This window comes from Rhineura floridana, chromosome 3, assembly GCF_030035675.1.
Source record: "Rhineura floridana isolate rRhiFlo1 chromosome 3, rRhiFlo1.hap2, whole genome shotgun sequence".
Taxonomy (NCBI): domain Eukaryota; kingdom Metazoa; phylum Chordata; class Lepidosauria; order Squamata; family Rhineuridae; genus Rhineura; species Rhineura floridana.
The window spans coordinates 231,504,431-231,528,564 of NC_084482.1; the positions used below are offsets into that span (position 1 = coordinate 231,504,431).

Genomic DNA, 24,134 nt, shown 5'->3' on the forward strand with positions numbered 1-24,134 from the left:
AAGCCCGCAAGCAGGACCCGAGTGCTTCTATCATGTCTCCTCTGACCCGCCTTTTCTCTAAACTAAAAAGCCCCAAATGCTGCAACCTTTCCTCGTAAGGGAGTCGCTCCATCCCCTTGATCATTCTGGTTGCCCTCTTCTGAGGAAGGCCAAACAAGAGATGGATTGACTCCATCAAGGAAGCCACAGACCTGAACTTACAAGATCTGAACAGGGAGGTTCATGACAGATGCTCTTGGAGGTCACTGATTCATAGGGTCGCCATAAGTCTTAATCAACTTGAAGTCACATAACAACAACAAACTTTTCAAAGCATTGATAAATCTCTTCCCTTGTACAGATCCTTTGATGCGCCTGAAGGTAGCCATTCTGAGGAAAGGTCTTTCCACACTCCAAGCATTGATAAGGTTTGTCCCCTGTGTGAATTCTTTGATGCGAAGTAAGGTTGCTACTGTCACTGAAGCTCTTTCCACACTCAAAGCATTGATAAGGTTTGTCTCCTGTGTGAGTTCTTTGATGCAAAATAAGGTGGCTACTCCGACTGAAGCTCTTTCCACACTCCAAGCATTGATAAGGTTTGTCCCCTGTGTGAATTCTTTAATGCGAAGTAAGGTGGCCACTCTTAATGAAGCTCTTTCCACACTCCAAACATTTGTAAGGTTTGTCTCCTGTGTGACTTCTTTGATGCGAAGTAAGGTGGCTACTGTCACTGAAGCTCTTTCCACACTCGAAGCATGTATAAGGTTTGTCCCCTGTATGAGTTCTTTGATGTGAAGTAAGATGACTACTCCGAGTAAAGCTCTTTCCACACTCAAAGCATTGCTAAGGTTTGTCCCCTGAGTAAGTTCTTTGATGCAAAGTAAGGTGGTCACTCCGACTGAAGCTCTTTCCACACTTCAAGCATTTATAAGGTTTGTCCCGTGTGAGTTCTTTGATGCAAAGTAAGGGCGCTACTCCACCTGAAGCTCCTTCCACACTGGAAGCATTTATAAGGTTTGTCTCCTGTGTGAGTTCTCTGATGCGAAATAAGTCTGCTACTCCGACTGAAGCTCTTTCCACACTCCAAGCATTGATAAGGTTTGTCTCCTGTGTGACTTCTTTGATGCAAAGTAAGGGTGTCACTCCGACTGAAGCTCTTGCCACACTCGAAGCATTTATAAGGTTTGTCCCCTGTGTGACTTCTTTGATGCGAAGTAAGGTGGCCACTCTGACTGAAGCTCTTTCCACACTCCAAGCATTTGTAAGGTTTGTCCCCTGTGTGAATTCTTTCATGTGTACTAAAGGCACTACTGTCACTGAAGGTCTTTCCACACTCCAAACATTTGTAAGGTTTGTCTCCTGTGTGACTTCTTTGATGCGAAGTAAGGTGGCTACTGTGACTGAAGCTCTTTCCACACTCGAAGCATGTATAAGGTTTGTCTCCTGTATGAGTTCTTTGATGCGAAGTAAGGTTGTCACTCCGACTGAAACTCTTTCCACACTCGAAGCATTGATAAGGTTTGTCCCCTGTGTGAATTCTTTCATGTTTACTAAAGGCACTAGGGTCACTGAAGCTCTTTCCACACTCCAAACATTTGTAAGGTTTGTCCCCTGTATGAGTTCTTTGATGCAAAGTAAGGTTGTCACTCCGACTGAAGCTCTTTCCACACTCGAAGCATGTATAAGGTTTGTCCGCTGTATGAGTTCTTTGATGCGAAGTAAGGTTGTCACTCCGACTGAAGCTCTTTCCACACTCGAAGCATGTATAAAGTTTGTCCCCTGTATGAGTTCTTTGATGCAAAGTAAGGTTGTCACTCCGACTGAAGCTCTTTCCACACTCCAAGCATTTATAAGGTTTGTCTCCTGTGTGAGTTCTTTGATGCAAAGTAAGGTGGCCACTCTGACTGAAGCTCTTTCCACATTCCAAGCATTGATATGGTTTGTCCCCTGTGTGAATTCTTTCATGTTTACTAAGGGTGCTACTGTCACTGAAGCTCTTTCCACACTCCAAGCATTGATAAGGTTTGTCTCCTGTGTGAGTTCTTTGATGCAAAGTAAGGTGGCCACTCTGAGTGAAGCTCTTTCCACACTCCAAGCATTTATGAGGTTTGTCCTCTGTGTGCGTCTGTCGCTCCTCTTGTCTCTTTGCTCCATCTTGACTCCTCAGTTTCTGCCCCTGCACCTCAGCTTTTTCCAGTGATACTTCAGATGGTTCTCCCTCAGCCTTGACCCCCCAAATGTATCCTGATGGAATGAAAAGGAAAGGAGATAAAATGCTGTGGAGAAATCCTGTGAATGTATTATGATTTGTACTTTGAAAACATATTTCTGGGAGCTCTGTTGATATCAGAGGTTAACTGTCAAAGCTCGAGGCCTTGTACAGATTTATTTTAGCAGTAGGTATTTGGCAACAGGTTGTGAAAAGAGACAGAGACAGAGAGACAACTGTAACAAAAATTTCCTCTCTTGTTCCTCCATTTAAGGTGGACAGCCCAGTACTTATGCACAGCTGGAATTTACAAGCCTAGGATGGATCCTGTCTGACAGGAACATGGCCCTTTCCACTGCCCAGAGGGCAGCTCGCATCCCCTCCCTCCCTCCCAAAAAGATTAACCCCCTGTTACCTGCAACACAAGACAGTGCTGGAAGATGAGACCCCCCAGGACAGATGGCACTCAGTGAACTACTGGGGAAGAACAAAGGACAAGTACGAGTAGTGCTGTGACTAATGACGCAGCTGGGTCAGAGCCGAATGGAAGCCCAGAGACTGATGTGCACAGATGCGAAAGGAGAGTCCGGAGTTGCTGTCTCTAATATCATCTGGACCAATGCATGTGGCAGGACACACACATGGTTAGTTGTGGTCAGTGACCAAGGTACCGGTTCAAAGCCAACCCTCTCCTGAATGAACGCACACTGGTAAATAGAAATAACTTATTGAAAGAATAAAAGAGGTGCACACTTACAGCAGCAAAATAGTTCCTTCATATCAACACTCAAAAGGGGCAAGGTAAAGCACAGTTGGCTCCAGAATCATACTCAAAGAGTGCTTATCAATGGTTCCTTCTCAAACTGGGCGGAAGTAACGAATGGCGTAACACAAGGCTTGGTCCTGGGCCCAGTGCTTCTTAACATTCTTATTAACAACTTGGAGGAGGAGGTACAGAGCATGCTGATCAAATGTGCAGATGATACAAAATTGAGTTCAGTGGGACTTGCTTCTGAGTAGACATGCACTGTTACTTTATGAAGTTTGGAAGGACAGTGGGAATTAATGCCAATACTGCAGTGTTGCAGCACAGTACTCTCTGTGTCTACTCGGAAGTAAGCCCTACTGAGTTTGTTAGGACTTACCCCCAGGTAAGTGAGTAGGTTAGCCGTCACTTGCTCAATCATTTGCTTTAATAATGTTATTTGTTGTCTAATTTTGAGAATTGTTATTTAATTTTGAGAATTGTATTATTTTATTGAGGTATTATCTTCTATTGATGTATCGTTATGTTCATTTTCTTTTGAAAGTCGCCTTGAGTGCCTTTTTGGCCATGAGGCGGGGTATAAATTTAATAAATAAATAAAAAACAAACAAATAAATAATTCCCTGGAAGACAGAAAGAAAATTCAAAGGTGCCTTGATAGGCTGGAGCATTGGGGTGAAAACAACAGAGTGAAATTCAACAGGGATAAATGCAAAGTTCTATACTTAGGAAAAAGAATCCAAACGCACAGTTATAAGATGGGGGATACTTGGCTCAGCAGTATGACATGTGGGCAGGGTCTTGGAATTGTCGTTGATCACAAGCTGAATATGAGCCAACAGTGTGATGTGGCTGCAAAAAAGGCAAATGCTATTTTAGGCAACATGAACAGAAGTATAGTTTCCAAATCGCATGAAGTATTCATTCCCCTCTATTCACCACAGGTTAGGCCTCCTCTTGGATGCTGTGTCCAGTTTTGGACACTGCACTTCAGGGAGGCAGACAAACTGGAACGGGTTCAGAGGATGGCAACAAGGATGATCAGGGGACTGGAAACAAAGCCCTATGAGGAGAGACTGAGAGAACTGGGCATGTTTAGCCTGGAGAACAGAAGACTGAGGGGAGATATGATAGCAGTCTACAAGTACATGAAAGGTTGTCACATAGAGGAGGGCCGGGATCTCTTCTCGATCGTCCCAGAGTGCAGGACACGGAATAATGGGCTCAAGGTGCAAGAAGCCAGATTTCGACTGGACATCAGGTAAATCCTCCTAACTGTTAGAGCTATAGGGCAATGGAACCAATGATCTGGAGAGGTAGTGGACTCTCCGACACTGGAGGCATTCAGGAGGCAGCTGGACAGCCACCTGTCGGGAATGCTTTGATTTGGATTCCTGCATTGCGCAGGGGGTTGGACTTGATGGCCTTATATCCATTTAACCAATCAGGAAATATCTTCATGGATTAAGGGCCCATCAATCTCCTGGCCAAATGGAACATCCTCCCTAAAACTTCAAGGGATTTATGACCTTGATGGAGCCCGGCTTCTACAGATAAGGGGGTGTTAGGGTGGGCCTCTGATTACCCACAGCTGGGAAATAAAACTGCCTACTCAGAGCTCTAACACAGAAGCCAAATGTTAACCTGTTAAGAACACGCATTAACAAAGGAACCCCCACAATTCCTTGCTACACAACCATCTTGAATTCAGGTTTCCATGACATTTTGGACACGTAATGAGAAGACATGATTCACTAGAAAAGGCAGTAACAATGTCCCTCAGTCTCGGGCTTCTTTGAACATGTGCCGGGGTAGGAGTAGGCGGGGCCTGCCATTATTGGGCAGGGGACATAATAGTGGTGGGAGGCAGACTGGCCGTACCAGGGGAAGGGATACAAGACATCTTCGTGCCTAGATCCAGGGGATGGTGGGTGGGGACCAATGCATGTGGCAGGACACACACTTGATCTTGTCTCCTGTTCGGGACAGGAAGAAGGTGATCTGAGGGCGGAGGGGTTCTTAGCGACTCCGTTATCATGGACACATCACCACCTGACAAGGTGTAGACTTTGTGCCCCTGGTAACCTTCACAAGGGTGAAGGCCTGATTAAGATGGTCCGCCCCCGGAGACTCATGGATCCTGATGGTTTCCTGAATGCTCTGGGGGACATTCCCAGCATGGCTGGTGATACTGCCGAAGCCCTGGTCAATCTCTGGAATACGGAGGTGACCCAAGCGGTGGACATTATTGCTCCAAAGCATCCTCTCCCACCAGGGAAGGCCCATAATACACCTTGGTTTACTCAAACCTTGGGCCTGATGAAGCGGCAGGGACGACAGCTAGAGCAACGATGGAGAAGAACTCCGTCCGCTTCTGATCGAACAAAGGCTAGAGCTCCTTTTTGAGCCTATCATGTGGCTGTGATGGCAGCGAGGAAAGTGCACTTCTCTGCCACCATTGCGTCTGCTCAGTGTCGTCCGGTGATGCTTTTCTGAGTGGTCCGGGGTCTTTGGGGCTCTGGCCCTACATTAGACTCTGAACCCTCAGTCGCTAACTGTGGCATGTTTTCGAGGCACTTTGCAGATAAAATTGCTCCCATTCGGACTGAATTGGACTCCTCATTAACTACAGTTGTGCCAGATGTCCCTGAAGCTTCCTCTGGTCATTTTCCCATGGATACTTTTCAGCTTGTGAAGCCTGAGGATGTGGACAGGATTCTGGGAGAATTGAGGGCCACTACCTGCTCGCTTGACCCTTGCCCATCCTGGGTAATCAAATCTGCCAGATGGGGAGTGGCTGAATGATTAGAATATTTAATTAATGTCTCCTTAAGGGCAGTGGCGTCACTAGGAGTGGTGTCACCCGGTGCGGTAACTCATGGTGTCACCCCCATGGACCTCCTCCCGGACCAGACCATACAGAATCCTTAGTAGTGTTTTTTGTACTAATGTTACTCGCAAATCATAATTCCCTTATATCACTGGATGGAATGGCAATAGTAGTGACATAAACAACTAGCAAAATTAAAATTACACCTTTAAATTACAATATTATACGCACAGCTCAAATTCTTGCTCTTATCACTAATGGGAGTTAATTATCTTGCATATGCCCATAGTAAATTTTCAGATACTTTCAGACCCTCAGCAATTTTCAAGGGGTCTATGTAGAAGAAAAGTTTGGGAACAACTGGAATAAGACACCTGCTTATGTCCCTATGCTGCTCCCACCCCTCATTTAGGGGCCTGGGATGCATGCGTGTGGACATACCTCCTTACAATTATGGAAAGTGATTCTTAATCATAAGTCTCTAGACACAAAGTTACATAGGTATTTATCAGTTGTTTAGTAGAAAATTCAGAGCTGCAGGGTCCCTTCATGATAGTTACAGCCACGTACACCCTTTTTTGCTCCTGGATTAAGAATGAGATCTTTGTTAATGCATTCTCTCACAAGAACAAACGTCTCTAGGAGCCAATCAGCATGTAAGTGGAAAGCGTTAGCAACTGAGAAGAGTCTTCTCAGTGGCTGACTCACCTCCTTTCACTCTGATTGGCTCCAATCTGCAGAAAAGGCAAGGAAGCATATTAGAAGACTCTTCTCAGTGACTAACACACTCCCTTTTCATGCTGACTGTAATATATTTTGTGATGTGCAGGTTCGATATTATTTATTAAGTGTGTTTAGGATTACACTGATGGCATTCCCAAATATGTACTTTCACACAGACTTTGGTTTTCCATAACACAATGTTTGTCCAAGCCTCCACACTTGGGGGGGGCACTACTTGCACACCCCTTCCATAAGCACATCAAAGTTGGATACACCCCTGAACCAAGACCCAGACAAAAGGGCACTCAAAACAAAAAGGTCATTACAGTGGCTGAGTAGATCTTGTATAGTGGTTCTACTGACTGGGCAGCCACCGTCCTTCACATTTTACAAAATACTTTTTCCTATTCAAAGATTAAATTTCTGTGTATGAAAAAGTAATATATGAAGTGGTCTCAATAGTGAGAAAAGTAAACAAGTGAATGCTGATCCAAATGTTTTTCATTCTCACGTTATGAAGCTAGCTGCCAGATGACGTATCACCTTCCCTACGCATGCAGCGTAGACTGAAAAAACAGCACCCAAGCCACCATTCAATACGTGCACCTCTTCTTTCCAAAAAGAATCTACAGGTCTCAAAAAGTAATGTGTGACAAAGTCCTCAAACACCTTATAACATGCCTCAAACATGGTCTCTTGTTCTACCAGCAGGCCTTCACACCATCACTTTGCCAAAACATAAGGATAGGTAAATTGCTTTTAGGGAGGTTCACAATTATGATTTCCTATTGATTTAATCTAAAAATATTTAAAATACATAAAAACAGCCAGGGGAAGATATTGGAGAAATATAAAATAAATACAAATTAAAAAGGGGGGGAGGTGAAGAGACCTGAAATGTGCTACTCACCATCTCTCAGCCTATCCTCCCCTCAGGATGAAAACAACGGAGAACCACGACCACCCCCAGGAAGAAGGGCACACTTAAAATGTAGAGGAAAAAATCATCTACAACCATCGTGTGAAATCAAATACTTATTGGGACAGAGTATGAAGAAATATTTATATCAGCATGACTATCAAATATGTCTATGAATTACACAATCTTTAAATATATTTATAGTGCAATCCGATGTTTGTTTACTCAGAAGCAAATCCCAATGTATTCAATGGGGCTTACTCAAACTGGGAAGTGTGCAGAGAACTACAGCCTCAAGTGATAAGGAACTTGTTCTTTCTACTTGTTCTTTTAAGTTGAGACCTTATCCAAGTCTAAGTCTGTGTTGGAATTGCTTTTTAATATGTTTTTAAGCCTTTTTTAAAAAATAAGATGCTTTTTTAAAGCTTTTAAGAAATATTTTCAAAGATGTTTTAATATATTTTAAAGTCTGTTTTTATGATGTTTTAAAGTGCTTTTAGTGCTTTTGCTTGCCACCCTGGGCTCCTACTGGGAGGAAGGGCGGGATATAAATCAAATAATAAATAAATAAACTTCATTCACCCAACCCAAAATTCAGAATCATGCCTCTTTAGGCTGTTTTCCAACTGTTTATTCTTGCTTTATGGTTATTGGGTTTTAAATGGCTTTATTTCTTGTTGTGAGCTGCTTTGGTTTCCAACCCTACCTCACAGGGTTGTTGGAAAGACTACACACACACTGCAGATGTATAAATACATACAGCCCATATAATAGTTTATTGTCAAACCAGTTGGTCATTGCAGAAAAATCAGTATTCGTTTCCTACAGAATAAAAACTGTAATACCTAAGTAAGCCCTGCCTACTTGCTTTAAAATAGGACTGGAGGGGGGGGGGGACAGAAAGAGAACACAAACACAATTCTTTTTTACATTCATTCCAAAGTCCCATTGATTTTCAGCACATTCATAACCATGTCTACTCAAAAGTAAATCCTATTGAATTCAATGGGATTTACTCCTGAGATATGGGATTAGCAATGCTTTTACCCCCACAAAAGCAAGTATTGCGAAGGTTTTGAAAACACTGCCCAGGATCTGACTCCTACACACAAGAGGGGGAAAAACTGAAATATATATACTTACCCAATTTATGAGATTTTCAGATAAATGGGGGGGGGACCACCATTTTCTGGCCCTGCAATGAGGTTTACTAGACCCTGCCGCAGGTCAAACAAACTCTTCTCTGATTGGCTGCAATCCTGAACAGGCGGGATTAAAGCTACGAAGTGCTATACAGTAGTTTAAAAAAGATTTAACGGGGGCAGCTGACGTTTTTATGTATATCTTGAGAACCGGACCACCTAGAAACTTAATTTTTTTTTAATTAAAGCTGAGAATCACCTCCCTCTGAAGGTGTCACCTGGTGCAGTCCACCCCCCCGCACCCTAGTGACGCCACTGGCTTAAGGGAAGGTTCTATGCCAACATTGTTGAAGAAGGCTGTGATAAGACCTTTGCAAAAAAAGCCTTCGTTAGACCCTGCGGACCTTAACAAGTTCTGCCCAGTCTCTACTCTCCCCTTTCTGCGCAAGGTGATTGAGAGGGTAGTGGCTGCTCAGCTCCAAGTTTTCCTGGATGAATCGGACTATCTAGACCAGCCTTTCCCAACCAGTGTGCCTGCAGATGTTGTTGGACCACAACTCCCACGCTGACAAAACCGAGGTACTGTTCGTGGGAGACAAGGGAAGGTTAGGGGATTTGGACCTGGTCCTCAATGGGGTACAATTGCCCCTAAAAGACCAGGTCTGTAGCCTCAGGGTCATTCTTGACTCCCAAGTGTCCATGGAAGCTCAAGTTTCGGCTGTGAGCCGGGCAGCACTGTATCAACTGCATCTGATACGGAGGCTATGCCCCTACCTTCCCAATCATCTGCTCCCATTGGTGGTACATGCCCTGGTCTCCTCTCGCCTAGACTACTGTAATGCGCTCTACGTGGGGCTTCCCTTGAAAATGGTCTGGAATTTGCAACTGGTACAGAATGCGGTGGTGCGCCTGATTAAAGGCACACACATGCTGGCACACTCGCATTTCAACATCTGCTGTTACTATGCTGCTGTTGTGTTGCTTTAAACGAAATTAAGCACACACAAATACACACAGTGCAACAGGCACAATGAAGGCACTGAAAGAAGAGCCTCACTCTTCAACTATCACAGCTGAACCAGAGGACAAATGAGGACACATGAAGAACCGGCCCATTCAGCGCGCTGTTGTCTCCTTAGCTCGGTTCCAACTATCAGGCAACTCCATCTCCAAGCTGAAGGCCCTGAAATTCATCACCAGAACCACAAATGTTCCGAGGGATGCTTCGATCAGGCCCCAACGCAGCCAGCTCATCTCAGGGGAGAGGCAGACGGGACGGGGCAGAGCTGCAGCCTCCAATCTGGAGGGTCTGCTGGGAGGGGCGCTTCAGGGGTGTCCTCGCCCTCACCCTCCCTCCCCTCTGCCCCAATTGCATACCTTTGTTTCGAGGCTCCCCCTGCATTTCTTGCAGAGAGGTGGGGCGGGAAGGGGAAGTCCCTCCTTTGGGCTCTTCCTTTTGGGTCTGTCCTCACTGGTTAACCCTTAAAGAGCAAAGTGGCTGAAGCTCCTCGGCTGCTTCACATGGAGAGGGAGGGGAGGCGGGAAGCCCTTTTCTGGCCGGTGACCCTTCTCCACATTAAAAATAAAAATGCCATGCACATTTTAAAAAAAGGTTTTGAGGGAACAGCTTAGGTTAGCCTAAACACAGTTTCCTTTACCTGTTAGATTTCTCTTTTAATTTCTCCTTTTTTAAATGCATATTTTAAATTGTTCTTTGTGAACCACTTAGAGGCTTTCTGTCGAGTAAGCAGTATATAGATTTTGTTAAATAAATAAATACAGGGTGCATTTCAACTGACTTAAATCAGTCCTTGTTCAACAAGTGCTCCATTTTGCAAGTTGGATTTCTGCATGACTACTCAGAAGGAAGAGCCTTGTGGAACTTACTCCTAAGTTAATTATACATAGGATTGCAATTGTAGAATCAAAATGTATTGTTGGGAATTGCTGGCAGTCAGGCAGCTTTTTAAAATCATTGGGATATACAGTAGGGCCCCACTCAAATAGCATGTTAGGTTCCAGACCCCCACCGGAAAGCGAAAACCACTGAAAAGTGGATCAGCTGTAGCGCGAGGGTTTGGAACCTAACCCGCTGATTGCACCAGAAGAGGAGAAGATCAGCTGTAGTGAGCTGATCAGCACGTTCAGTTGCAGTGCAGGGAGCTCCAGCCCCCCTCCAGCTGATCGCCCCGCTGGTGCCGTATTAATGGAACGCTGAAAAGCGGGGCACCGAGAAGCAGGGCCCTACTGTTGTGGATTTCTCCTATCCACCCCCTTTGAAACAGAGATCCTTTATTCTGTATTTTCTTTTTTAAATAAACTTTTTGGGCTCGTGGGTGTGTTAAATTCTGGCAATCGATGTAAACAGCTTTGGCAGTCGGCCAATCTTCTCACTAGTCCTTACAGAGCAAAAGGGATTCCATTTCTCACGGAGGCTTTTGAAGGAGTAAACAAATCCCCGTCCTGCAGCCCCTGCCAAGTGTTTGGTTTCCATTGTGAAATCCGATTAAAAATAATGCAAAGTCCCTTTTTGCTTTTCTGAACACCAAGGACAGACAGCTAGAGTGATCTGACCCATAACAATGCCTCGAGTCCACCCTCCTGCCCCACAGGACCATTTCAGCCTTCACAACCAAAGGTCTGCTGCTGTAGAGAAACTCCGAGGAGGGAAATATTGTGAGATGTTGGATGAAGAGGAGACGGGAGGGAAAAGCGGCCAGGAGAAACTGTGCCCTGATGGGTCCGTCTGTTCGGATGATATTACACAGGAATGGGGTGGGCGAGGGGGGAGAATCTTCAGCTCCTCAAAGGGTCCCACAACACAGCTAAGCATCTGGGCTCCTTACTGGAGGAAGGGCAGGATATAAATTAAATAAGAAATAAATAAATCTACCTGCTGAGGTCTCCTCCTCTTCTTTGGGTTCCTGCATCACCGGATCTTCTCCTCCTTCCCAACAGGAAATGAGGTCTGGTTCTTTAAAAAAAAAAGGGAATAGGCAAGATTAGTTATTTTTGACCACAAAGTATTTGGGCATTCCAAATCAAATCTGAACGCTCAAAACATTTTGAACGAGAGCAAAGGGGTGAAGCCTTGCCAACAGCACGCAACTCGGGCCATGTGCCTTGAGCACTGTGGAGCCAGTTCTTTGGAGTTCTCTTCCCTTTGAAGTGAAACAAGCCCAGATGTTGTTATACTTTCCAAGTTCATTGAAAGCTTTTTGTCCCTCCCAAGAATTCTTAATTACTGTTTTTATAATCCTTATTAGGTCTTTTATTCTGTTTTCTATATAGATATTATTTTTCTTTTCTTTTTTTTACAATAATTTTTATTCAAATTTTCATAAAACATACAAAACAAAATCATAAAACATTCAAAGACAAAAAACAAAACAAAACAAAAATGATTAAACAAAAAAATAAAATGTTGACTTCCCATTTGTCGCAGATCAAATCAGTTATAGGTCTACAATATATAACAATCCTGTCTCTTAAATTATATTATAAAATCACTTTCCTCCAGTAGTTATCTTAATTAATCATCAAATCTCATAAACATTACTTTATTCTTTCCACAAAAAGTCAAAGAGAGGTTTCAATTCTTTAAGAAATATATCTATCAATTTTTCTCCAAATAAACATGTCGATTAATCCATCTCGTTAATAATAATAATAATCTTATTGTCATAACCATAGTCCAAATAAACATATCGATTAATCCATCTCATCAAAATCTGTTAGGTCCAATAATTTCAATAGCCATTATTCCATTATCCATATTAATTCCATCTTCCATCTTCAATAGTCCTGTTAAGTCCAGTAATTTCAGTGTCCAATCTTCCATTATCAGTATTCCATAATAATCTTGCTGTCATAGCCATAGTCATATAATAAGAGTCTGATGGAAATTTCCTCTATCCCAAATATTTTCTTGCCATCAATTCTGAATAAGTTGCTGAAATATTGTTGTAAAGTCATATCTCTGTTCTTCTTTTTTACAAAATGCACTGGCTCATCTCTTGAGAGTTTTTCCATTGTCACATGGCTGCAGTTAATTCCATAGATTTTCTCTATATCAAGCTCCATCACGTCATTCCAGAAGATTATCCAAGCCATTGATAACTTTATCTCTAATATCTTCATTAATTTCTTCAGAGATAACATTAAATTCCAAACAGTAGATTTTATTTCTAATATCCATAAACTCCAGATCTTTTTCCAATTCCACATTTGTTCCAATCTCCAGGGCTTGTATCTTCCCTTTATTTTTTCTTTTCTCATCTCTGATCTCATTCTCCTCTCTCACAGGATCCCCTATTTCTTTAAGCTCCTGCGTCATTTTGCTCAGTTCAATTTTCAGCTCCTTACTGCCCTGTCGCAGGGTTTGTTTCATTATCTCAATCTCATCCATTATTTTCTGAAACATAATTACTTCCAGATTCTCAGCCACTTTCTTGATTGCCATTTTTAAAACCACGAAAACAAAGCAAAACAAAAATAAAGAACCACTTCTTATTTCAGCAACAATTGGGTTAATATTCCAGGCTTGATGACATCACAGTATAAACAGAGCAGCCTGCCTTATCTCTCTATGTTCAAGAATACAAAACAAATTTAGTTCCCAGCATCAAAACAGTTAGTGGCGTCGTGAAGAAGCAGATTCGTCAAAATAAAATAGACCGAAAAGAGAATAGTCCCAGACAATATAATGTTCCTCGGAATAGAAATCCCTCTTCTGTTTATATCTTTAGAATGCACTTCCAGGACAGCTTTTTGCAATAGAAACAGAGATAAGCTGTTAATTTTGTGAATAACAGAGAAGAGTTATAGCTCACCCAGAAGTTCTTTAAAGCTGATTAATTTGACAAATCTCTTTTTGCTGCAACAAATTAAACCAAGTAAAAAAAATAATAGAAAGAAGGGTGCTTGCCTGTTAGTCCGTTTTCTCTTTGAAGCAAAGATAAACGTATCGCATTAATCAGATAGAGCTTGTTCGGAAGTCCGTCCGGCATTGCTGGCTGGACCTTTTCTCATAAATTAATGAAATCCAGTCCTCCCAACAAAAACAGGCTTTTGAGGTTGATCTCTACGTTTCTCCCTGCCCGGGAGAAATTTCATCAGTCAAAAAAAAAATGTTCTGACTGATTTATATCTGAATAAGCTTCTTTTGAGGCGGGAGCCCGTCTCAAAAGCAGGCACAAGCGAAGTCACCCTTCCCGGAAGTCACCTATATAGATATTATTTTTCCTGTGAAGTCTGGCTTTTATTGGAAATGGTAAGCTGCTGTGTGGAAGAAGTTCCTCAAAAAGAAAATGGAAATGGACTGCCTTCAAATAGATCCCAACTTATGGCAACCCTATGAATATGGTTTTCATGTTAAGCGGTATTCAGAGGTGGTTTACCATTGCCTTCCTTGAAAAGTGAGGTATAAATTTTAAATAAACCAATAAATATGCTGTAGAATGTGTCTTCGGTTTAAAAAGGGTTCATATAAAAACCTGTGCAAAACCTGAGCTGTGTAGCTTTGCCAGATAATATCTGTGCTGAGAAGCTTCTAGCTCCCTTTGATGCAGGGCTTAATGAGAAGCAAGGCCCACTTTTGTTCAGAGGGGCTCATTTTTACAAGTAATGCTGAATTCGGCTTCAGGCAGGTGCAGCCCTGCAAGATCTCAGCTGCATGACTGCGAGATGGGGACCCTCTTGCAGAGCATGCGTGGCCTCGCTTTTACTTTGGGCTTCAAGGAAATAAAATCCAAGCGCTGGAAAAGGAGGAACGAAGAAGCCCTCTTCGACGGTCTGCCCCCTTTGTTAAAGGAAGGACCAGCCATCAAGTAGTCTGCAGGATCCACAAACAGAAAAAGGAGTCTGTGGCACAAATAGTCCCTGACAACGAAAGCGAGTAACCCAAAGTACACACACCACAGAGAATGGGAAGAAGAATCCGGTGCGTATGGGAATCCCACAATCAGTCCTAATAATACTAATAAAAGTTATATCCTGTCCTTCCTTCCAAAGGGAACCCAGGGGGGCAAAAAAATGATGAAGGACCGAACTCACCTTTAAAACAAAACATCTTTTAAAACAAGGACAGAAGGCTACAGCCATCATGACTTGTAGCCCTTCAGAGCCTTCTCTTCCACGCATCTATCCAGCTTCCTTTTTGAAGCCATCCGAGATGTCCACCAGGAGAACTCACAGCCTGATGGGCGACTCTCCCCTCGTTGACATTACTCAAGAATGGAAAAATGCTTCCATCCCCAGACCAAAAGAGGCTCCACAGCACAGCTAAGCACCAACCTGCTGAGGTCTCCTCCTCCTCTTCTTTGGGGACCTGGATAAACAGACTTTCTCCTTCTTCCTTACAGGAAGCGAGGTCTCGTTCTTTCAAGAAAACAGACAACAGGAGTTACTTTTAACCACAACATAGAAAGTCAGGGATTCCATATCAAACCATTTCTACAACCTCGAATCTAAGAGGAGGAAGCATTTTGATTTTTAATTCTGGGAGCGGGACAGGAAGAATCCCATTTAGAATAGAGGTAAAAGGATGAGAACCCTTGCCACTGTGGATGTAAATTACCCCAATAAAAGTCACACCCATTCAGAAGTAAGCCCCACCCAGTCCAATGGAACACCCTCCCAGGTAAGTGCGTTTGGGTTTGCAGATTAAATTATACCAGGTGTGGGGATCCTGTGGCCCTCCAGATGTTGCTGAACTCCCATCACCCCCAATCATTGGCCATCCTTGCAGGAGCTGATGGAATCTGCAGTTCACCAACATCTGGAGGGCCAAAGGTTCCCCTCCTCTTGGGGTTGTCATATTATTTTATATTAAAGGGCTGGGGCCAAGGGGAGGAGGGGTGTGGTCTGAGGAGGAAAGGGAGGGAATAAGGGCCTCATTGATACCCAGTCCCCAAGACACCCCCCCAAAAAATGCCTGGAGCCAGCCTGGCCCACAAGCGCCAACTAGACACACATGGGAGGCCCACAAGGCAGAGAGAAAGCACATCTCCTGCTGCTCTTCCGCTAATTCTGGTGGTGGCCCATAAACATCAGGACTGGTGGCCCTTGAGAGCCTTCTCTTCCATGCATTTATTTATTTATTTAGATTTATATCCTGCCCTTCCTCCCGGTAGGAGCCCAGGGTGGCAAGCGAAAACACTAAAAACACTCTCAGACACATCATTAAAAACACGGTTTTAAATATATTTAAACAAAAACATCTTAAAAAGTAATTCCAGCAGACACAGACTGGGGATGAAGCCATTTTCCTTAGCCCCTTTTAAAGCCATCCGAGATGTCCACCAGGAGAACTCACCGCCTGATGGGTGACTCTCCCCTGGATGATATTGCTCAGGAACAGAAAAAAGCTTCAATTCCCAGACCAAAAGGGGCCCCACAGCACAGCTAAGCACCGACCTGCTGAGGTCTCCTCCTCTTTGGGAACCTGAAGAAGATCCTCTCCGTCTTCCAAACAGGAATTCAGCTCCGATTCTTCCAAGGAAACAGACAGGACTAGTTACTTTTGACCACAAGATATTCAGCCATTCCAAGTCAAGCCATTTGTAGCTAAGAGGAGGGATTGTTTGGGACATGTTAACTCCTGCACCCCCTGAAGAGGACAGGGCCGTGTGGTCCCAGCAGGGTCAGCCTGGCACTTGGGAACATGCGCTCACTGGATATGACGCCCAACCTGAACTGCCTGTTCGGGAGGACAGGGTGGAACTCAGCCAGCCCAGCTGTTTTCATTTGGACAACATCATCTCATCACAAAGAGAGTGAAAACCAGCCCTGAGAGCTTCACCCTCCTCCTCCTCTTCCAAAAGGGAGCAGGGCTGCGCTTCACATTAACACTTCTGGAGGAAACCTTTCTCCATGTAGATTAAGAGTGAAGCTACCGCAAGATATTTGTGTAGCCAGAAATGCTCACATAAGCTTTTCAGTGTCGTAGCTTGAGAATGTATATGATGCAAATATCAATGCTGGCGTCGGGAAGAGACAGAAAAGGGCCAGAGTATATGGTTTGGATCTCTGAAAGGGAAATGATGGTGTGTTGCTTATAAATAAATGCTCCCTTCCTAAATGCATTTTCTCTGAAAAACGTCCTATTGATTTTGAGGAATCAACTTTGATGCAAACATGTTTGGGATGGCAGCTTAATTTTAATTTCCAGTTTATGATTCAGTTATAATTTGCATAGCGAAAGGCCTCCAGCAATAAGGGTGGTGGGTGGGGGAGTGAGAAATTTGTCAGAAAGAATTGTATCCCAGTGGGATACGGTTATCCCTGGATATAAACTATATCGGAAGGACAGGGAAGGACGTATTGGTGGCGGAGTCTCTATATACGTGAAAAAAGGCATTGAATCCAGCAAGCTTGAAACGCCCAAAGAGGCAGACTCCTCCACAGAATCGTTGTGGGTGGTGATACCATGCCCCAGGAGGGACTTAATACTGGGAACGATCTATCGTCCCCCTGATCAAAATGCTCAGGGAGACCTTGAGATGAGATATGAAATTGAGGAAGCATCCAAACTAGGAAATGTGGTAGTAATGGGTGACTTCAACTACCCGGACATAGACTGGCCGCATATGTGTTCCAGTCATGACAAAGAAGCAAAGTTTCTAGATATTCTAAATGACTATTCCCTAGACCAGTTGGTCATGGAACCGACCAGAGGGACGGCAACCCTGGACTTAATCCTCAGTGGGGACCGGGACCTGGTGCGAGATGTAAGTGTTGTTGAACCGATTGGGAGCAGTGAGCATAGTGCTATTAAATTAAACATACATGTAAATGGCCAATTGCCAAGAAAAGCCAACACGGTCACATTTGACTTCAAAAGAGGAAACTTCACAAACATGAGGGGATTGGTAAAAAGAAAGCTGAAAAACAAAGTCCAGAGGGTCACATCACTCAAAAATGCTTGGAAGTTGTTTAAAAACACTATATTAGAAGCTCAACTGGAGTGCATACCGCAGATCAGAAAAGGTACCGCCAGGGCCAAGAAGATGCCAGCATGGTTAACGAGCAAAGTCAAGGAAGCTCTTAGAGGCAAAAAGTCTTCCTTCAGAAAATGGAAGTCTTGTCCGAATGAAGAAAATAAAAAAGAACACAAACTCTGGCAAAAGAAATGCAAGAAGACAATAAGGGATGCTAAAAAAGAATTTGAGGAGCACATTGCTAAGAACATAAAAACCAACAACAAAAAATTCTATAAATACATTCAAAGCAGGAGACCATCTAGGGAGACGATTGGACCCTTGGATGATAAGGGAGTCAAAGGTGTCCTAAAGAACGATAAGGAGATTGCAGAGAAGCTAAATGAATTCTTTGCATCTGTCTTCACAGTGGAAGATAAAGGGAAGATTCCTGAACCTGAACTAACATTTGCAGGAAGGGATTCTGAGGAACTGAGACAAATAGTGGTAATGAGAGAGGAAGTTCTAGGCTTAATGGACAATATAAAAACTGACAAATCACTGGGCCCGGATGGCATCCACCTGAGAGTTCTCAAAGAACTCAAAGGTGAAATTGGTGATCTGCTAACTAAAATATGTAACTTGTCCCTCGGGTCCTCCTCCGTGCCAGAGGACTGGAAAGTGGCAAATGTAACGCCAATCTTCAAAAAGGGATCCAGAGGGGATCCTGGAAATTACAGGCCAGTTAGCTTAACTTCTGTCCCTGGAAAACTGGTAGAAAGTATTATTAAAGCTAGATTAACTAAGCACATAGAAGAACAAGCCTTGCTGAAGCAGAGCCAGCATGGCTTCTGCAAGGGAAAGTCCTGTCTCAGTAACCTATTAGAATTCTTTGAGAGTGTCAACAAGCATATAGATAGAGGTGATCCAGTGGACATAGTGTACTTAGACTTTCAAAAAGCGTTTGACAAGGTACCTCACCAAAGGCTTCTGAGGAAGCTTAGCAGTCATGGAATAAGAGGAGAGGTCCTCTTGTGGATAAGGAATTGGTTAAGAAGCAGAAAGCAGAGAGTAGGAATAAATGGACAGTTCTCCCAATGGAGGGCTGTAGAAAGTGGAGTCCCTCAAGGATCGGTATTGGGACCTGTACTTTTCAACTTGTTCATTAATGACCTAGAATTAGGAGTGAGCAGTGAAGTGGCCAAGTTTGCTGATGACACTAAATTGTTCAGGGTTGTTAAAACAAAAAGGGATTGCTCCAAAAAGACCTCTCCAAACTGAGTGAATGGGCGGAAAAATGGCAAATGCAATTCAATATAAACAAGTGTAAAATTATGCATATTGGAGCAAAAAATCTGAATTTCACATATACGCTCAAGGGGTCTGAACTGGCGGTGACCGACCAGGAGAGAGACCTCGGGGTAGTAGTGGACAGCACGATGAAAATGTCGACCCAGTGTGCAGCAGCTGTGAAAAAGGCAAATTCCATGCTAGCGATCATTAGGAAAGGTATTGAAAATAAAACAGCCGATATCATAATGCCGTTGTATAAATCTATGGTGCGGCCGCATTTGGAATACTGTGTACAGTTCTGGTCGCCTCATCTCAAAAAGGATATTATAGAGTTGGAAAAGGTTCAGAAGAGGGCAACCAGAATGATCAAGGGGATGGAGCGACTCCCTTACGAGGAAAGGTTGCAGCATTTGGGGCTTTTTAGTTTAGAGAAAAGGCGGGTCAGAGGAGACATGATAGAAGTGTATAAAATTATGCATGGCATTGAGAAAGTGGATAGAGAAAAGTTCTTCTCCCTCTCTCAAAATACTAGAACTCATGGACATTCAAAGAAGCTGAATGTTGGAAGATTCAGGACAGACAAAAGGAAGTACTTCTTTACTCAGCGCATAGTTAAACTATGGAATTTGCTCCCACAAGATGCGGTAATGGCCACCAGCTTGGATGGCTTTAAAAGAAGATTAGACAAGTTCATGGAGGACAGGGCTATCAATGGCTACTAGCCATGATGGCTGTGCTCTGCCACCCTAGTCAGAGGCAGCATGCTTCTGAAAACCAGTTGCCGGAAGTCTCAGGAGGGGAGAGTGTTCTTGCACTCGGGTCCTACTTGCAGGCTTCCCCCAGGCACCTGGTTGGCCACTGTGAGAACAGGATGCTGGACTAGATGGGCCACTGGCCTGATCCAGCAGGCTCTTCTTAAGATCTTATGTTCTTAATGTTTCTCCCCCCACCCCCTACTCCCCATAATCCATCTCTGGTACCAACCATGCAAATGCTGAATTAGACAAAATATGCAAAAGCACATAAAGTGAAGGTCTAAGTCATGGTATGATTCTGAAAAATATATGTAGAAATGAATGATGGAAAATATAGTCTATGGCTGAGTACAGAATAATGTCCAATTTCTAATGCACCTGCAATTTACCACACAGAGTGTGATGTGAACTGCTAGCTCTGTAGACAAGATGTACAGACACTCCCAAAGACAACACAGCAATGAAAGGCAGAGGTGTACTAATACAGAAATATAAAATGCAAGGATAAAATGCACAACATATCTCAAATAATTTGCCAAACGCGTTTCGACTTGAAGCAAGTCTTCTTCAGTGGCATCTATATGGAGAGCTTCTCCAGAGAATCTTCCTCAACCGAAACACACAACAATATGCGGAATGCAGCAACAGTCCTGCAGAAACTGCACTAGGGCTGTCTTGGGAACTGGCAAGGACTTCGACTCCAATGTGTGGGGACAGGATCCAGGCAGGCACCAGTCCTGCTCACAGACTAAGCACAGGGGTGCCTAGGCCCCAAAGGCAAACACTGGACAGAGGGAGGGAGAGGGACAGAGGACTCTCCCAAGCTCCAAGGGAGCAGCAATTCCCACTGTGGAGTTTGGACTACAGCTCCCAGAATCCCTAGTGAGAAACTGACTTTCCACTCCATGCATCATTGGTACAAATGGCCTTCAACATCTATCAGTCATGAAAATGTGTCTCCTTACTGAAAGAGGCTCCAATCTCATAATTCTCCTCCATGGCTTCCCTGCGCGGAGCGCTTTGGCCCGGATCCAGGAGATCCACTCCTCCTCCGTGAAATGCACAGCTGCTGCCTCCTCCTCCTCAAAGTTCACCAGACCCTGGAAGAAGAACATGCCCTCTGCTCAAGAGACGGCCTCTTCCGCACAGACCATTGCATCCAGCTTGAAAGGGGAAGGGCAACAGGGTGCGCTTCAATCACTCACAGCACTCAAAGCGCTCCTCCCACGCGCCAAAGTTGGATCCTGAGGGGAGGGTCCAGTAAGGATCTGGCCCACAGACCCAGAAAGGGTTCCCACAGCTGGTTTTGAGACTGGAGGGCTGTGGACGCCGTAAGCAGAAAGGGCATTTACCTTGGCCCATTCCCCAAAAGAGCAAAACATTAGGATCAAATGCAGAACTTCTCAACACGGCCATTTAGGTGAAGGGCATCTGCCTTGCATGCAAAAAGTCCCGGGTTCAATTCTCAGCAGCATCTCCAGGCAGGGCTGGGAAAGGCTCCCTGCTTGAAACCCAGGACAGCAGCTGCCAGTCAGTGCCAGTCAGTGCAGATAATACTGAGCTACGTGGACCAAGTCAATATAAGGCACCTTCCTATGTTTCCACGAAGTTCCTCAAGTAGATGACTTTCTGATCATTTAATTTATAATGAAATAAAACTGGCCTCTTCTCTAAAGTGAGCAGCTGGGGTGCAAAGCGGGAGTCTGACACCACCCTTGCCTACCTTGCAGGGCTGCAGTTTGGATGACTGAGATGAGCTTATTTGCTGGCCACACATGTTTATTCAGACCTTCCTCCAAGGGCCCCAGAGTGGGAAATGTAGGTTGATCTACCCCTCCCCAACCTTCAGCAGCAGCAACAATGTTGTAAGGTCAGAAAGGCAAGATGATTGTCCTAACGTTTGTGTAGGGTGTGTGTGTGTGTGTGTGTGTGTGTGTGTGAGAGAGAGAGAGAGAGAGAGAGAGAGAGAGAGAGAGAGTATCTACAATGGGGGGGGGAGGTTTGAGGAGATCCCAAGAAGAGGCAACGTGCATTTGGGGGAGAGGGTAAGCACTGAGCTGGGGGTTCAACTGGATGGTCTTACAGGCCCCTCCCAACTCTATCATTCTACAAAAAGCGTGTTTCCTCCCAGGAACTACCGCAATGCAGAAATGGGCTCACAGAAACCCACTGTGGACAGAATGGACAATAAAACAGCCCCCGTTTGGATGTGGGGAAAATATTGCTTACTTATTCCCTTGCTTACTCTTTTTTTTATCTGCTTTCTTCTCCAAGGCGTCTGGGGGGAGGGGGACACCTGCTCCCCTTTTGTCCTCACACAGCAGCCCAGCGAGGTAGGCCGGCTTTCTCAGCCCCGGCACCCGGGGGTCTCCTCTGCACCAGCGCGTCTCTTCCCACCCCCACTCCTGGGGCAGAGGGCGCTACAAAGAGGATCTTCGTGCAATGGAAGCGCTGCAGCTGTTCGGCCCCCAATGTTGCCCCTAGGTTGCATGCATGCGACTGCCCCCCATGGATTCCGGGGGAGATGTGTGGGGAGGCTCTCCCCCTCTTTCCGCCCCCCAAAGGCAAACTCCTGACCCTTCCTCACCCCCACTGCTGCACGTCTTCCTTTCTCTTGCGATTGGCCACGATCCAGCCTTCCTCCTCCTCCTCTTAGGAAATTAATCAAGCCTGTTTGCTTCGCTATCGTCTGCCTCCCTCCCTCCCATTTGCATGACCACATCCTGCCTCTCTAGGAAGCAGAGCGCAGATCCTTTCCCCGCTGGAGGACTGAATGCCAGGCGCGCTCTGGGCAAACTTCTCGCAGGCTCTGCCCCTGGTGCAAATCCAGGGCGTGAAGGCACAAAACAACAACAACAAGGGTGGGCCTCTGATTACCCGCAGCTGGGAAATAAAACTGCCAACTCAGAGCTCTAATACAGAAGCCAAATGTTAACCTGTTAAGATCCCACTTTAACAAAGGAAACCCCACAATTCTTTGCTACTCAACCATCTTGAATTCAGCTTTCCATGACACTTTGGACTAGGGTTGCCAGGTCGGAACCATTCAAAAACCTAAGAAAATGGGGGCAGGCCCTAGTGACATCACGGGGCAGGCCCTAGTGATGTCATGGGGCGGGTCCTAGTGACCACAGGGCGGGCCCTAGTGACGTCATTAAACATGATACATTGTATCAACCACAGTTGCTTGGAGCATACCATTCAAAAAAAATTCTCTGGAGATTAAAATAGAAATATTTTTAATGGGATGCAACCACATCTTAAACATAGGGCATTTGAACTAATACTGTTCACAGTGGTGTTTGTCTGCTCTGTGACAGAACAGCTGTAAACTCTTTAAAGGGCAGTATCTATAATCTCACTGTAAACCCTTTAATTAAAAGTATCTCTAACCTTCTGCAGCATTATAGATTACGTGACCCTTGTGTCATTTTGTATTGTATCCTAATTGTACTGGAAGAGGCTAAAGAAAGAAGCTGTTCTAAAATAACATGCCTGTTGTTAGCTAATAAAGCACAAAAGATACTGCATCAGTTCCTTGAACACAGGCTGTAGTACAAAATATTATAGCTATTGGATTTATTTAAAATATTGCCTTCCTCAGATAAAATAGCATGGCTAGGGAGAAAACTGATTTAGACTGCAGTCCAGTACACACTTACTTGGGAGTAAGTCCCATTGAACCCAATGGAGCTTACTTCTGAGTAGACATGTATTGAATTGCAGCCTTTGCTTCTGAAAGAGTGCCTATAATTTAGCGGCCTTTAGCCCTTGACAGTGCTCCCAGTTCTAACTTTTTAAGCCTTGTGTGCAAATCCAGTTACAATCCACTCTCCTTTTACAATCCAGAGCACTGTAAAAAAAGATGATGAATCTTTTCCTCCATGGGCCACTTTTCCTTAGGAAAAATCTGTCAGGACCACAACCCAGCAGTGGGGGGGCCTAGAGCCACCAGCACATACCCCCATTTGTTTCGTTCTCTTCTCCCTCCCTTTTCCTCTTGCACAACATTTGGGCTTAGATTGGCACAAAATGCAAAGTGTTTTGCTTTTTAAAAAACTAACTGCTTGAGGGGGTCTTAGGGCAGTGCAGGGGGATCACTCCCCAGCTGTGACCATCTACCAAAAATTGCCCTTGTGGCATCGCAGTTAGGCTTAAACAGTTTCCATGAAAATGATTTTCTAAAGCATAATTGGTGTGGGTGAGAATATTTAATATTTGTGATTTGGTGAAAGTGGTGCTTCAATGAAATGTAAAAGGAATCTATCTTGTAACAAATCTTGTAAAATGACATTCAACAGACAACAACGCTACGGTCTTGCTTTTTTAAAAAATGCTTTAATGTGAATAGGATTCTTCTTTCCCCCTTTTTGAGACTATTTCGTATGGCTGCAGCAGCAGCTTCTCATAGAAAACCCTTGTCTGTCCAAAGCTTAAGGAGTAATAAATGCTTTAAGTACTTTAAGTTGTCCGAAAACTTCTAACTCTTGGTTCATAGCGCTCTCTGCAAAGCTTGTGCCATTGAATGTTAACTTACAAACGTTCCACCTTCTTCACAAACTGCCTGAAGTCTTGAGCTAAGAGCTCTGGTTCCTCAAAC

The 24,134-nt window shown here is 44.3% G+C and overlaps 2 protein-coding genes and 1 pseudogene across 4 annotated transcripts in view; all 3 read right to left on the reverse strand.

Annotated features, from left to right (window-relative positions):
* Positions 1-24,134, reverse strand: part of LOC133381949 (H-2 class II histocompatibility antigen, E-D alpha chain-like) — a 411,219-nt gene that overhangs the window by 17,605 nt on the left and 369,480 nt on the right. The window lies entirely within an intron of this gene.
* On the reverse strand, positions 286-816 carry LOC133379117 (zinc finger protein 436-like; annotated as a pseudogene).
* LOC133381931 (zinc finger protein 883-like) lies at positions 815-22,544 on the reverse strand. Of its 3 annotated transcripts, none has more exons than XM_061621534.1 (6): positions 22,471-22,544; positions 20,500-20,634; positions 15,985-16,059; positions 14,863-14,946; positions 11,462-11,542; positions 815-2,223 (listed from the first exon to the last, which is right to left on the reverse strand). In XM_061621534.1, the coding sequence occupies exons 2-6, from the start codon at positions 20,531-20,533 to the stop codon at positions 905-907; spliced, it is 1,593 nt and encodes a 530-aa protein (XP_061477518.1). In that variant the 5' UTR covers positions 20,534-20,634; positions 22,471-22,544; the 3' UTR covers positions 815-904. The 3 variants fall into 3 exon arrangements, with proteins under 3 accessions (XP_061477518.1, XP_061477516.1, XP_061477517.1); XM_061621532.1 differs by having other exon boundaries at positions 22,122-22,537; XM_061621533.1 differs by lacking the exon at positions 22,471-22,544 and adding an exon at positions 21,780-22,086.

Bases quoted from the DNA above. Each gene is read 5' to 3' on its own strand.
- LOC133381931 (XM_061621534.1), bottom strand. From the start codon at position 20,533: ATGGAGGAGAATTATGAGATTGGAGCCTCTTTCA. The intron at 11,543-14,862 runs GTTGGTGCTTAG...TTTTTTTTAAAG, and splicing joins GGAGGAGGAGACCTCAGCAG to AACCAGACCTCATTTCCTGT. The intron at 2,224-11,461 runs GTAGATTTATTT...TCATTCCATCAG, and splicing joins AGAGGAGGAGACCTCAGCAG to GATACATTTGGGGGGTCAAG.